The 15056-nt window shown below is 46.6% G+C and overlaps 1 protein-coding gene across 6 annotated transcripts in view; it reads right to left on the reverse strand.

Annotated features, from left to right (window-relative positions):
* Window positions 1–1267: 1267 nt before the first annotated feature.
* The window catches only part of KMT5B (lysine methyltransferase 5B), a 52947-nt gene continuing 39158 nt past the window's right edge, over window positions 1268–15056 (reverse strand). For all 6 annotated transcript variants that reach the window (XM_044762617.2, XM_044762615.2, XM_070488289.1 and 3 more), the window contains 2 exons: window positions 12007–12203; window positions 1268–5476 (listed from right to left, as the gene is read on the reverse strand). In XM_044762617.2, the coding sequence (XP_044618552.1) occupies window positions 3999–5476; window positions 12007–12203 (1675 nt within the window). In that variant the 3' untranslated portion in view covers window positions 1268–3998. The remainder of the gene's footprint in view (window positions 5477–12006; window positions 12204–15056) is intronic.

The following is a 15056-nucleotide window of genomic DNA, read 5'->3' on the forward strand; positions in this document are numbered from 1 at the left end:
CAAGAGGTGGAAGTCACTGTCTGCTGCAGTTTAGGGGAAAAACTCACAAATCTGAGAAGAAAACAGAATGCGGTAACAGACTACCTTTTTAAAAGAACGTTACTGCAGTCACCTCCATGAGACTGCAGGCCATCTCCCGTCCCCCCGATTAGCAGCCTTCCAACCGTTTCCAGGAGCAGGAGCTCGACGCCCCGGGAGAGTGAGCGGCAGAGGTGCCAGGGAGGGGGAGGCGCCCTTCCCACCCCTGCCCATCCTGCAGGATCCACGGGCTTCTCCTCTGAGCCGATCACAGGCAGTGCCCAAGCCCGGACATCAGGGAGAGAAGGCTGATCATCTCCTCCTCCGGTGTGCCAGGGTCACACCTGCCATGACCCTGGGCTACAGAAGTGCCCTGGAGGTCAGCAGCTTGTGCCATGCTTGGTGCCACCGGGTTCTGCAGCACACATGATGAGGCGCACGTCAGTGACAAGGGTGGGCATCTGTGAACAAAAACCACACAGGGCTCTGCGCGGCATGCCGCAAGCTGGCGGCCACCGGTCACTGGAAAGGAGTAACCCACTGGAGAGCAGAGAGAAAGCCCGCGCCCGCATGAGCGGCTGAGCGCCAGACAGGCGGGCCCTCGCTCAGCCTCTCTTCCTGCGGGAACCCAAGTTCGGGCGGACATTTCCACCACCCGGGAAGTCTGCTTTCCAGTGGGTTGCACCCCTCACCCCGGCTGCCCTCATCGGAGCGGACGCAGCTCATCCTGAAGCTTAGCTGGTGACCGGACCAGGTGTCTACACTGACTTCCAGGCGCCGGCAAGACGAGCCCTGGGGATGAGCGGCTTGCTCAGGGGCACCGGGCTGCTGCAGAGCTGGGCAAACTCAGGTTTCCGGACTCTACGCCAGTTGTATTTCCTCTTCAACTAGGTTTTGCTACATTAACTGGAAGAAAAAAGGCCCCCGACAGTTCGCGGTCTGTCAGTTTTGTCCAATTCGGTGAGGCAGGAGCCACTGACAATCGGGCTGCACAAGTGTCCTGGGGTTCTGGGCTGGGGTGTGAGTTTAGAGGGAGCCTCCCCGTTTCGAGAAGGACGGGAGCTCAGGCCCTGGTCTCTCAGACTGAGTGGAAGCAGCCGCGAAGGGACCAGGGCTCCGAGGGCCCCAAGCTCTGAGACAGAAAAGCTCAAGAAACTCTGATTTTACCAATTCTACCGTAAATGAAGACCTTGTGGAGGAAGTCACCGCTTTAATTTTTTCTTCTCAGATACAGTGAACACCGGCCAAATTGTTTTAATTTCCGAATTTATTAAAATGATTAACCTCAATACTGCAAGTGCATGTACAAAATATTTGTAAAAAATGTTTTTAATGAAACGTTAAAGAACTTACCTCAAATGCTGAAAAAGTCCTTTTTTCATTCTTTCAGTACAAGGAATACATTGTATCTCAAAAGTATTACAACTCGGCAAAACAATTTAAAACAGTAATTTGAAAAACGATTGAAAATTGAATACTTTACATATATTTCTATGATCGTTTCCTAATTCTTACAATGCCAAAATCTTCACCAATCATTGCATAAGCTCAAGCTAAGTTTATTGAACGCAACCTTTTCGCGGCGGTCGCCAGTGTGCGGGCTCGCGCTTCCACGCCGACAAGCTACGGTGGAGCCATGGCGGCCCCGGGGCCCCTAACCTTCAAACGGAAATTGGCTTTTCCTGGCGGACGCTTGTGCACGCCAACTCCCGGGCCGGCCGCCACCAAGGGCGCTGCTCAGGCCCACGGGAGGGTCGGCCTCCAGAGACAGGCCGAAATAGAGTTCAAACAAACATCATAAATAAGTTACTAAAATTAAGCTTAAAAATGGAGAGAAGTGGGAAATGTGGTATTTTGTTGCTTTTTCCTTAAGACTGAAATTCCTGAAAGGGCTATTGTTGGTATTCCAAGAAACAGCTCCAGATTGAGTCTCTGAACCTCTTCCAACGCTCCAGACTAGGAGGACTGCAGACAGGCTGGGCCGGGCCTTGCTTAGTGGCGCAGGCCTCCACTTGCCCTGCAGAGGGTCTCTAACGGGCTCCGAGGGCCTCGGGACAGGCCTGGCGGGGCCGCCCTACTTCTGGAGGTGACGCCCGCTGGCCGGAGCAGAGCGGGGCGAGTGTGTGTGCAAGGCAGCCGGCCACGCGCTCCCACGCTAATACCTGAGGGTGCGACTGCGCCGCCAACAAGGAGACGGGTAAGACTACGGGAGTAATGCCTCGAAGAACAGGAGGAGAAAAACAATTCTAAAGTTAAAAACCTTTACGAATATTATTAACTTCTATTTGAAACCTACTAGCAACAGTTTAAAGGAACTTAGTTTAAATGATGTCCCCAGAGCCTGGAAACCGGTAGGAATCAGTAAGTCCTAACAGTAAGCATTGAGGTTTTCTCCAGCGGACTTTTCGTTACCTGCAGATTCCTTTGAATATTTTAAGACATGGCTACTTTTCTCCAGACACTACACGAGTCCCCTAAATTGATGTCACTTAGGAACACCAGGTATCTGAAGTGCATGTACACATTTCCAGAAATTAGGAGACCCACTGGCGTCGAACACCTGTTACAGATTTATATTCCCAAATTCTTCGCCCAATGATTTGTAAATTAATCCAGAGACACGAAAGACTGGTATGGAACATAAAGTAATAATCAAAAATTTGCTCATTAAGTTACTTAAAATTAATTTCTCTTCTCAAAGTGCTTCAAAAAACAAATTAAATCTGACTCCTCTTTTGTTTAACTGATAATATAGTCAAAAAAATCTTTGATATTTTCATACATAAACATAAGCCAAGAACTCCCACTGATGCAGTGCTTAAAACTATATATTTATAATTTCCTATTTTATTGGCATGAATATTTCTAAACTTAAAAACCTTCCTGGTAAGTTCTTTTAATTTCTTATGACAAAAATTTCTCACAACACACAAATATTTACAACATATACATTGTTTTCAGTTCTTTACAATGAATTTCAAAGACAAACATTTTTTTATAGGTTACCACAGAACAAAAGCTGTGACTCATGTTTTTATTTCATAAACTATTATAAGTTAAAGTGAATAGAGTTTTTAATATTCCTTGTAGCATTTTACAAGTGCAACAGAAAGCCTGAAGACCCAAATGAAGACAGCTGTAGTTCATTAGATAAATGTTGCTTGTTGTCATCACATTGTTCACAGCAAATTTTTGAAAAAATAAGCACCAATCATCCTTGCAAAGAACAATTTTATCTAAAAGGATTGAAAAGTGTTAAATACAAGGTCTTTAATTTACATGACAAGCAATAAATACGCTGCATTGGAACTCATCCTGCACACCGCCACCCTCGTACATATAATGTACTGAGAAGGGAGCCACCACGAATGTCACTGTACTTTTGTTTTTCAAGAAACCAATCTGACTCCCAACCGATGGTTTGCTATTTTAACCAAGGCCACGACAGTACACCTGGGCCAGCAGACAGTGTGAAACTGACACAACTCCAAGGGGAAACATCTAGCAAGTAAATCAAAAAGCCAAAGATCATTGCTGGTGATATTAGCATATACTAGAAAACCTTAATATGCTGCTACTATGATTTGTTTTAAATTATTGTTTAGTCATATATTAAAGAGCCAGGTGATGCTCTTAAAGTTAAAAAAAAAAAAAAAAAAACTGTGTAGCCACGTTATTGTCTTCAACGTCCTGGGTGGAAAGTCGCTGTCACTGTACAGTTTTGCTTGAGCCTTTCTTTCACAACAGGGCTTAGCCTCTATCTCCGAATTGCACATAAGAAGGCTACTGAAAAAGCACAATAAAAATCTGCACAAACCAGACTTCAGGAGAGTCCGCGCGGGGTACGCGCGACAGCACTACGCTGAGAAGGGAAGAGACAAGAGAAGTGCTGCCACTAAAATGTTTCGGCTGAGGAATAATGGACTGGAATTTTTTATTTCTTTAAAGTAGTTATCCCAGGTCAGCTTAAGACCGAGAGCTTACGCGTTAAGCCTCAGAGACTGATCCTCTCTCCTCCTGGAGGAAATGTCAATGTCTATGGAGTCCTTCCCAACTATCAGCCTCAATCGCTTTGCGGGAGGAAGAGGAATGAAGTCATCTTCAAAGTCGTCGTCGTCGTCGTCGTCCTCTTCGTCGCCCTCCGAAGAGGAGGGGCCGTCGGTGCTCTCCTCCTCATACTGACTGTAGTCGCCGACTTCCATCTGAGACTCCAGGAGAGAAAGGGGGTCACTACAGCACACCCCGTTTTCATGAAGCCCCTCCACATAGGACCCCCTACCTTCCTCGTCCCGTTTGAGCTGGATTTTTAGCTTCGTAGAACTACTGCCCGATCCTGAGTTAAATCCATTGTTAAGCTTTGCTACATAGAGATTATTATCATTTTCATGGTCTTTACTTAACTTGATGCTTATTTTTGAAGAATTCATTCCATCACTCTCTTGGTCATTTGCCTTGCTGCTGCTATCATGACGCCTGCGAAGAGTCAATTTGGGAATCCCAGAGTTATTCTCCAGGATTAACTGTGCATCATACCTTGTGATTCGCCTCTTCTTTTTACTTTTTGCAGTTCTGAAGTTGTCTTTTGCTTTGAAGCTATCTGATGTCACAACCGAACCGCCCCCAGGTGAAGGGGCCCAGTCCGTGTAGCTCCCAGGCAGGCCCTCTGGGCCGCTGTGCTCGCCCTGGTCAGAGTGGGACCCCATCACATCCAGCGCCACACCCGCTTTTCCAGGGGAATCATGCACCGGAGTGGATTCCTCTGCTTTTGCCGACTGTTTCACAAGTTTTCCTTGTCGCGATTTCTTTTTCGACATGCTGTTGTCAGTCTTATGACACTTTGCTTCCCCATTTTGTGCAGTTTCGTGAGCCAGTTCTTCTTCCTGCACTGCAGGAGTCGGCTGCTCGCCACTGTCAGGGCAAGGCTCCGTCGAGCTGTCCTTATAGCCGTCCAACGTATTTGGTTCAAGCTTGATATCAGAGGTCTCCTTCAGATTCGTTTTCGTCCTCATCGACCGCCTGGGGGTGTATGTGCAGGGAGCGCCCTCCCCATGCGAAGGAGCACCTCGGCCAGAGTTCTGTTTGTGCTCTCTTGCTGCGTGTCTCGTTAAGCACCCACCAGCCACGTTGGCCTGGACTGGTCCCTCGGGCTCCTTATCTTTTTTAATGGGCAAATTTTTATACAGAACTACTTTAGGCTCTTTAAGTACCAAGTTTCCCATTTCGAGTTTTCTCGAAGCGCTCTTTTGCTCCAGCCGTTTGCAGTGATTTCGTAGTTTTATCTTTGAAGGTAAAGGCTTTGCAGGCTTTTTCAGTTTCTTTGGTACCCTGGAGTTACTGACGTGAGTTAGCTTGGATGAGGTAGAGTGGGCAGAAGCTGGAGTCCTTGGCGCAGGCGGCCTTGTCAATGCTCTGCCCTTGCTGTTCTTCTTCACACCAATGGAAGATTTTCGGGTAGAAGCTGCAAAGTTAAAGAAAATAAAAACAAGGGTGAAAACCATTCTTGGTAACACAGCAGCGTACAACAAGACAGTGCCCAAACCCAGGCCAGTAGCTATGAAATGTCCAGGTTATACAAACGTGTGGAAGACAGACCTGGCCCCCAGCTCGGCTTCTGCCAGCACGTAAGCATTCCCTACACTGTCTCCCTTTGAGTTCTCCAAGTTCTGCCGCGTCTGCTCATTTCTGAGGTAAGTAATTTCATGGTTAAAGAGCTCTTAGCATAGCAAAGATTGAGATTTCACTCCAAGCTTGTCCTTCATCATGACACTGGTCCAAACTAAATATTTCTTTTCCTGATTTAGTATTTTACCACATAAAAGACTCGAAGTAAAGCTAAGTAAAAATCAGTGTTTCTTCCCTTTCACAAATTCTTCTTAAACTCATCATTTTAAATATGTTTCCCAAATCCATTACTCATTAACTCAAAGTAAACATATGACTCGGCCAGTAATACAGGACAGAAAGACATTACCAATGGGCCCTGACACACGAAGCCTATCACGATGGTCTCACACAAGAAACAGACCTCAGAGCCGTGCTCTTCCTGCCAACAGACATTCCCCCCAAGTGCTGCACTATTCTGAGTCGTTCCTGTCAGCCCCGGGAGGAGCAGCAGAGACTCCGAAGGGGTTCAGGACTGACTTGGCCCCTCCCTCCAGTGAGGGTGGGCTGCCAACGAGCAAAGAGAACGGGGCAGAGGCATGCTGCTGGCGTGACACTCTCGGGACAAAGGAGGATCCAATTTCCTTCCTACGGACCAGGATACAAACAGCTTGTGATGATCCCGCTGGGAATGACAACTTGAGAACTAATGTGACAGTCCAACAGGTTCTCGAAAGGCTTGTGTGTGACTCTAGTTTACGTTGCCCCGTAACGAGCCTCCGACCTGCCACCGACTTTCTGCTGTCTTCAGGTTTTTTCTCTATAGTTACCTTTGGACCTGCGTTTGTAATGTTGTACATGAGTCAAATTCTCAATTACTTAGCCCTCCCATCCTCCACCCGAAAACCTCCTCCCCATCAAAATACTCCTTCAAATCACTCACTAGCGAAGCTGAGACGACCAAACGAATAATCACCATTTCTCGCCAGGAAATAGGGAGAATAAAAAACCACCAAAGTGGGTAAATCCAGCAAACTGCCCAACAAAGACTCTCGCTGACTACATGCCTGAGGGTTGCCAGGGCGACTGCTGCTCCTTCTGCACGGCTAAGCAAGTAAGTTACCATTAGTTAGTTCACACCGAGAGGAGGAAGAATGCATAACACGCATTCCACAAACATCAAACCAGCAAGAACAGAAGGCTCTGTACTCAAGACCGGCTCGTGAACGGCTTCAGGGCACTCAAAGCAGCAGAACTCCCAGGAAGGAGATCCACTGACTGAACCAAGAACACGCTCATCCATGTGGGCTACTCCCAAGGAGGCAGCTTATTTTTAGAAGAGTAGAAGTAGTAAAGCTTGGATGCCATTCGAGAACTGACGTATCATGAACTAGAATTATATGGAACTTACTAGAAATTATCGTTTAAATATAAGGACGTTCAGGGAATTCTTTCGCTGCAGTATTTCTTTATGCTTACAAGGCTTCCCACAAGGTGGACAGAGACGTTTACTGACATGAACACACACTGGGGCCCTGGTGCTCGGCCTTCTCAAATGTGACTGACTAGGCGAATCCTCTGCTCAGCCTAGGACTCCTCAAGGACCGCTCCAGGCCCAAACTCTGCTTCTCAAGCCTCCTTTGCCTTTTCCCATCCCATTCGCATTTCGTTCCTGCCATTACCCTGACACAATGTCACATGCGCTTTGTATTCTTGACAGCAACCCCCCTGTAATTTGGATCCAGCCTTGTCCTCTAATGAGAGCCTTTGCCTGACAACCTCCTTGCCACGAAACCCAGCGAATACTTTCCAGCCCTTACCTTCTTCCTTCCTCTGCAGAATGCGCGATCACTAACCACCCTTTCTCCTGAAAAAGCCTCTCCCCGGGGCTGTCCGCGAGAGCGCTCTCCTGACCATCCTTCCACGTCCCTGCGGCTCTTCCCCCACCTCCCCTGCACTGCATTCCTCCCGCTCTGCTGGCCTAGGCTCTCCAGACACTCTGCACATGGTCTCTGGGTGGTCAGCATCCGCTCCTCCACGGCTAGCACCATCAAGATGCTGGCAGTTCCCGAACCGCTTTCTCTAGCCTGATTCTCCTAATCCCCGAATGGCCGGAACACTTTTCCTAGTGCGCCACGTCACTTCTGGGCTTTACCCCCTTCAATAACCTAAGGCCCTAAGAATCAAGTCCACAGTTTTAAATTATGGTCACATCCCTTCTTCCCAGCCTCTCCAGCCAGGATGAACTTTCTTCAACTCCTACACTCGTCCCCCTTTCATCATCAATGAAATTCCTCTGCTTTGAACGTGCTTCACTTGGGCAACTTCTCACCCCACTTAAGACTCAGCTTCGGAAACCCTGCTCTCGGGGAGCCCGCCACGACTTCCTGCCTGAGACAGGCTACCCTTCCCATGTATTCTCACGAGCCCAGAGACTCCCTTCCTTGGGCACTTATTTCAATCCATTAGATGAATCATTTCACGGTGATTCTGAATCGGGGCTCTCCCCCTTCCGCCCGTCCTTCCCACAGAGTCACTGTCAGCTGACTGCAGTGAACCGCTGACAAAGCACTTCAGTGTGTTTGTGTTCTAAAAACCACAAAACGGACTAAATTGCTGCTCCGCATTATTTCCGTACAGATTTCCCTTTCACGTTTACGTATTTCTCTGTGCCTTCTCATTTCATTTGAAAAGGATTCTCTCATCAAAAGCCCACCTAAAAGGTGTGCTCCTCAATGAAAGGTCAAAGACGACACAAACAAGCTGGGCAAGAGATGCGAGCAACGGGACCAAGATGACAGTCCGGGACGTGCCAAGGGCTCTCACTGTCCCAAGAAGGTACCACACTAGCCTTGGGGGCTTCGAGAACGCCAGTGACAGCAGGCTAAAGACGGGGCCACAATGGCACTAACAAAAGTCTCTCGAGAGACTAGATTCTGACTAAGTGGAGTTAAGGTATGCCTGTGGCTCCCTGGCTCCTGCACTAACACCCATGCATGGCTTCCCTAGTGGCTGCGACATGTCCCAAATGCATAAACCTAGACAGCAATTTCAGGTGGAGAGACACAGTCTTAGCAATTATTGCATACTAGGTGCTATGCAAAATAGCCAAGGAACTATAATCTCAATCTTAACAAGCATTCTTTGAAGAGCTATTACAGCTATGTGAAAACCAAGCTTCACAGACTAGAACGTCTAAGACTGTCCATCTAGGGAGGGGCAGAGCTGGGATGCGGGCTGAAGTCTGTGGCTCGAGACTCCAAGTGTGTAGCCATGCTATTACACTGCTTCTAAGGTATACCACCAAGTTCTGACGGTGCCAGGCCCCACTAAAGGCGCAAGGACCCATGGCACGGCTATCATCGTCACTTCAGGGTGTCCTCAAAAGCCTAAGGTAGCCCTGTGTGGGCATGAAGAATTACAGCCAGATACAAGAGCAGCAAATGATGTCAAAACTTCCTAAGGGCTTGGGCTGCGTCCACGCTCTTTACAGAAAAGCCCCAGAAATACACACCATCAGTCTGAATCAAGGTAAACACGAGGCCTGCACACAGCGTGGCATCTTCAGAACCCGAGGATCCAGAAAACCCTCAATAGGACTTTAAAGACTTAAGTTCAAGGAGTTTATTAGGCACAAGAAGCAGCTTCTACCTTACGTGACCAACACAGACTGGCAACGGCTGCCTGGAGCAATGTTGGAAAGGACTCTGAAGCAGCCTGTAGGCCCAGCAGAAGAGCATTCAGATCACTCAGTGAGGTCTGTGACAGGCGAGAGAGAAGTGGTGACCCAGCCCACTCTTCCCAGGACAGGAGCTCCTTAGTTAAGGTAAACTTATTCCACTGGCTGAGGCTTCTGGATCTTGCACTGACTTGTGGCATTTACAGTGACTCATGTCCCACATCACAGCACTGATTATGGGCGGTGGCCCAGCCATTTAGGCACAAGAGGCCTAAAAAAGCAGAATCTTCTGCTAACAGCATTATCATTGAGGTCTGTGGACTGAATTTGTGAAAATGGATTTCTTGCTGTCTCCCCTCTCTGAATCCTAAAGCAAAACAGTCAAGTTGTGGCTCTCAAGACACCTTTCAAAAAAGGATCTGTGTGGAAGGAAGAACTAATTTTCCTTCCGACTAGGCAGAAATGTTTCTTTAAAAAGACTACACATGCTGTTCAAAGAAAGCAGTTCCTCTGTCAGCTGCTAACCTCTAGCCGAAGTGCAGAGTGAAGATGGGCAGCCAAGCCCAGAGAAAGCAGCCGGCACCCACCCCGACCACGGATGCCCACCCCTCTGGAGGAAAGGCTCGGGCCGCTCCGGCGGCATATCCAGCTGCAGTTTCAAAACCTCTTTCCTTCAAACAGGTAGAAGGGTATGGCTGAGACACAAAACACCAAAAGAAATACAGTCTAACAGAATCATGTAAGCTCCTGAGCAAATGCCGCTGTGAGCAAGACTGGACGCCCCACGGTCTCAGAGGAGTGCAGGAAGCCTCCAGCTCCTGCAGAGCACTGAGCCACATGTGTCAACTGTCACACGACCCTCAAAGGTGGTCACACCAACCCTTCAAGTACTCAATTCTTCCGCACAAAGGTAATTCGAGTACGCTAAGCGCCTACCATAGGCAGTCACTGGAAGTGCTGTACTCGTATTCTGTACCACCGAGACTACAGCTCCGAGGATGGCCTGCTCCCTCCAGACTTAGAAAATGGCAGTAACAGTCCGCTCTGGACAGTCACTTGTGTACCTGCCCTATCCTGGAGCTACAGCACAAGCTCCCTGAGGGAGGGGCCCAAGTCTCACACACCGTTGTACCTTTTCAACCAGCCGGCTTTTGGTAAGTATTTCATTTATTAATAAAGATTCCTTAGATGGTCACATGGTACACTCAGCACTTTCTAAAAAATAGCTGCATCCTGATCTTTTAAACTAAGTAGTATACTGAGCTCAGTATCTATACACAGGTAATATAGTTAATGCAGAAAAACACAAGACACCCCCACAAATGTCACAGAGCCATTCAACGTGGACAGTGTCACGGCTGTCTCCACGTGTGGCGGCAGCCTGCTTCCAAGTGTTTTTATGTATATATTTATAAAATCGGCTTCACAAGCCTCCAGTTTCACCAAGGAACCAGACTCAGCAAACAGACGTTGATTATGCCGCATTTATTATTAGAACCGACAGTCAACAGTGGATGGCGGACTACCTGGCCTTTTCTCTTTGGACATACTGACCGAAGAGGAGCACAGCACTGCTCTTAGCTGACAGGCTGCGCTGGGCCTCTGAGTCCTAGCAGCAGGTGGGTTCAGTGACAGTCACCATCAGGGGACACACCTTCCCTTTTCCCCAGGATTTTCTGTAGGGGAGGGGGGCACCCAGCGTTGGTTGCAAACATCTGAAGACAGGGAGAAGAGCCTAAAGTGAGCAGCTCTCAGAGGGGACTCAGGCGCTAAGAAGTGTCTGTGGACATGGACAGCGCCCGAACAGGCATACTTTGGGGAGCAGCAAGTCAGAGCTCCTAAGCTGCATTCCTGTCAGACACAAGTCAGACTAAAGAGCCGACTGCTCTAGCGGCACCTAGAGGAGACTAGTGTCACCAGATGAAACCCAGCAGCAATCAGTGCTTCCAGGACTGCAAAGCGCCAGACACGAAGTGTTTCCTTTTGCTTGTTCAGGCTTCCTTCTTTCTTTCCTCTTTCTTCTTCATTCTCTCCTTCCCAGTTTCCATTAGATCTTGCACCAAACACAACTGGTATCTTAAAGCTTGCTTCTTCTCAACTCTCTCGCTACTTTCGGTAATGGCTAACACAACATGTCACAGTACAGCGACGTTCAAAATGCTCCTCTATCACAATTCTGAGTCTGGTAACTGGTGGTTTGGTAAATTGGGTCATTCGTTTTGGAAAAAAGCAAGCAAGCAGTAAAAAGGTGGAAGCCTCGAGGCCAGAAGCTATTGACTCCGCAGGTCCCTCATCCACCCTGAGACTGGCTGGGCGCAGGGACATGCCTGTGCCTGCGAGTCCGCCCAGTCCTTTGTCTTCTTGGAGGACCTAACGACATCATTAGCATGAAACTAACACTTGAAAATGTGTCTCTCAAACATATGACGACCCTGGAACGTATGATGAAGAATTTAACATCCAGTTACCGAGTGTTCCAGAAAGGCAGACAATCCCATCTAGAGTACCAGGCTGAATCTGGAGGCAGGATACAGACTGCCTGTGAGCTCAAATCACTTCTAGAACCTTGCAGTGCTGCTGAAGCGCACGAGTCCGAGTTTCTCTCAATATTTAAAAGATCAAAACTACTGAAGCATGCTTTAGAAAGAAAATTGTGTGAAAATACTTAAAAAAAAAAAAGATATGCTTATCAAATCTCCCTTACTTACTTGCATTGTTTTTTTCCTGAGTGGTATCTGCATCAGTGTTAGAGCTGACAGATTGACTGTCTGAATTTTTGCTGCTGTCCCCTAACTTTTTAAGCCTATTTAAGCGTTTGTCTGTTTCTCTGAGTCCGTATTTGCTATTGATAACAGGAGCAGGCGCAGGCAGTCCCACTCTGGATTTAAAAGCACCAGTTCCCCGTCTGAAAGAGAAAACAGCACAGGTTAAACAAACAGCATCCTTACTTACAACAAGCTTGCTGCTGAGGACCCCTGGCCACATGAGGTCAACAGACGTGATGAACTGATGAGGCCTCAATCATCACTGGAAATCTGTTAAGTCTAGGACTCTCAAAAGAAATTAAATATACATATAAAATCAATGCAAAACACCTTCTAGATTTAAAATAAAACCAACTGTTATGACTATTGTCAATCAACTGTTAATTGCCCATGAGAAACTATTGGATCCTGTAGAATTTCATGTGTAGGTAAAAATAGATAACTAATTCTTCAATTTCAAAACTGGTTGGTGCAATAGCTAGGTCTAAAGTGTACCTTAAATAACCCACCTGTTAATTACATTGCAGCTTTGTTCTGCACAATTTAAGACTACATTACTGAATACTGAGAATTAAGGAATTAAAAAAAAGAAATCAGAAAATTTCCATAAATTAAGTCACGACTTAGAACTTAATGTTACACACAAATAAACAAACCCTAATGAAATACTGTATAAGAAGGCTAGGCTATATTAGTGAAAATTTGACTGCTGGAACAATAAAAACTGTTAAATAATTCCTTCAAAGTTATTGAAATAAACGTGAAGGATCATAATTAACAAAACGTAATAAACAAAAGACATCAGAAGGGCCGGCCCATGGCTGAGTGGTTAAGTTTCCGCACTCTGCTTTGGTGGCCCAGTTTTGCCAGTTTGGATCCTGGGCGCGGACACGGCACCGCTCATCAGGCCACGCTGAGGCGGCGTCCCACACGGCACAACCAGACGGACCCACAGCTAGAACATACACCCATGTGCTGGGGACTTTGGGGAGAAGAGGAGGAAAAAAGAAGAAACAGACATTAAAAGTCTTGCTGTCACCACTGGACAAGGACGATGTGTGCCCTGTGTTAATTATTTCTATTTATATAAATTCTTCTAAAGGGAGGGTGCTTATAAGAGCTTCTCCTAACTTCCTTAATGAATCTAGCTTGGCAAATCTGTGCTTTATTCCGTGTATAAAGGTAAATTTCTACTCAGCTCTCTTAAAAAGAATAAGTAAATTCTAAATTAATGAGGTTAAAAAAAAGTGCTACACTGCACTTAAAAATGAGAAATTCCTTTGGCCAAAATTGCCTTCACTGGCTTGCCTTTTACCGGCTCAGCTTGTGAAAGCCATATAAGAACAGATTTTGACCTTGTCGCCAAACTGTGGACACCCTCTATCACACAAGCAGTGCCACCCTCCGTAAGATCCCATGTGATTTATTTTTTCCAGGATGTAGACGAAGAGAAAATAATTTTTCTCACCTGAGGAATCAGAATGTTTTACCTTTTGCTAAGGGACAATGGAAACTTTATTTTCTCTCCCTACCTTCTTCCCTCTTGATGCTAGAGAGCACAGACCAAAACCTAATGCAGAAACTATTTTTGGTAAGTTAGGTGGGCATTCTTGCTTTCTTCACCTCCCCAGAATGGATCTGGAATTCGGGTTTTATTTATTTATTTATTTTTTGAGGAAGATTAGCCCTGAGCTAACATCCGTGCCCATCTTCCTCTACTTTTTTATATGTGGGACACCTACCACAGCATGGCTTGCCAAGTGGTGCCATGTCCACACCCGGGATCCGAATCAGCGAACCCCCAGGCCGCCAAGGCGGAACGCGCGCACTTAACCACTGCGCCACTGGGTCAGCCCCTAGAATTCAGCTTTTATTAACGCTTTTGTAAAAACAACAACAAAAACTTACTTTGGGACTGCCTCAATTCTTTTTTCAAAAAGGGCATGAGAAATCACTGTGAAAACCTCTAGGGAACCTTCACCAAGCAGGCACCCAGTTAGACTGCACTCCGTTCAGGGAGCACATGAGTAAACCCCAAAGGCGACTGAACTTCATATGGATTAAGAAGGCAGGACATTATTTTCAGATATTCTATGCCTTTTTACCATAACTTGTAACATTTCTGCTTCATTTCTAGAAAGGTGGACCATACATAAGTATGCTTAAACACAAAATAAATTATTGTAGTGGAATTATTTTATCTGGAAATTCGAGTTTTTTTAAGTGAAACTCTGCCATTCACCTGCTTCTCTACTTCTCTTATTTCTTATGTAAAAGTGAAGCAATCCCAGGACAGTTTAGCCATAAAGCAAAAGTTAACAGTATCTCCCAACCAGCCTCCGCCCCCAGAGCCCTGGGGCACCAGGTGAACCATCCGCCAGCATCCTACTCCTTTTACTGTGGTTGACACACCTATTTAGCCTGTTGTTTCTTTTTAAGCAAACAAAACCAAAATAGGATAATACCATACATTTTACTCAACAATCAGCTTTCTTATCATTATATGATGGACAAATATATCTGAATTGAACATGTTTTGAGAGTTGTGCTTTTTACATTGAACGAACATTCCGTAATTTATTCAATCACTCCCCATTGGTGATTACCGAAACTTGCGGGGTTTTTTGGTTTGTTTTCGCTTGCCACCGTGAACCCTGCTACTACACTGCTCTCGAAACCAAATCCTTACTAACTAGTGCTTAGATTTCCACTGGACAGACTCTTCCAATCGGGAATGACTGCCAGGTAACAGGATGAGTCTGGTTCTAACAGACATTGCCAGAGCACCTTCCCAAAATGTTACAGGAAGTCGCGGCCCTCCTAACATTGCACGAGTGCCTGTTTCCCACGTCCTCACCAGCAGTCTACAGGAGACGCTGAAAGTTTGCAAATCCGATAGTGAAATGAACACCCAATTGTTGTTCTACTGTCCCTGTTGACGGTCGTCACCTTCTGCGCAGACCCTCCTTACTTCTTTTCTGTTGGAGTCTGTC

Source organism: Equus asinus, chromosome 17 (genome assembly GCF_041296235.1).
Source record: "Equus asinus isolate D_3611 breed Donkey chromosome 17, EquAss-T2T_v2, whole genome shotgun sequence".
Lineage (NCBI taxonomy): Eukaryota > Metazoa > Chordata > Mammalia > Perissodactyla > Equidae > Equus > Equus asinus.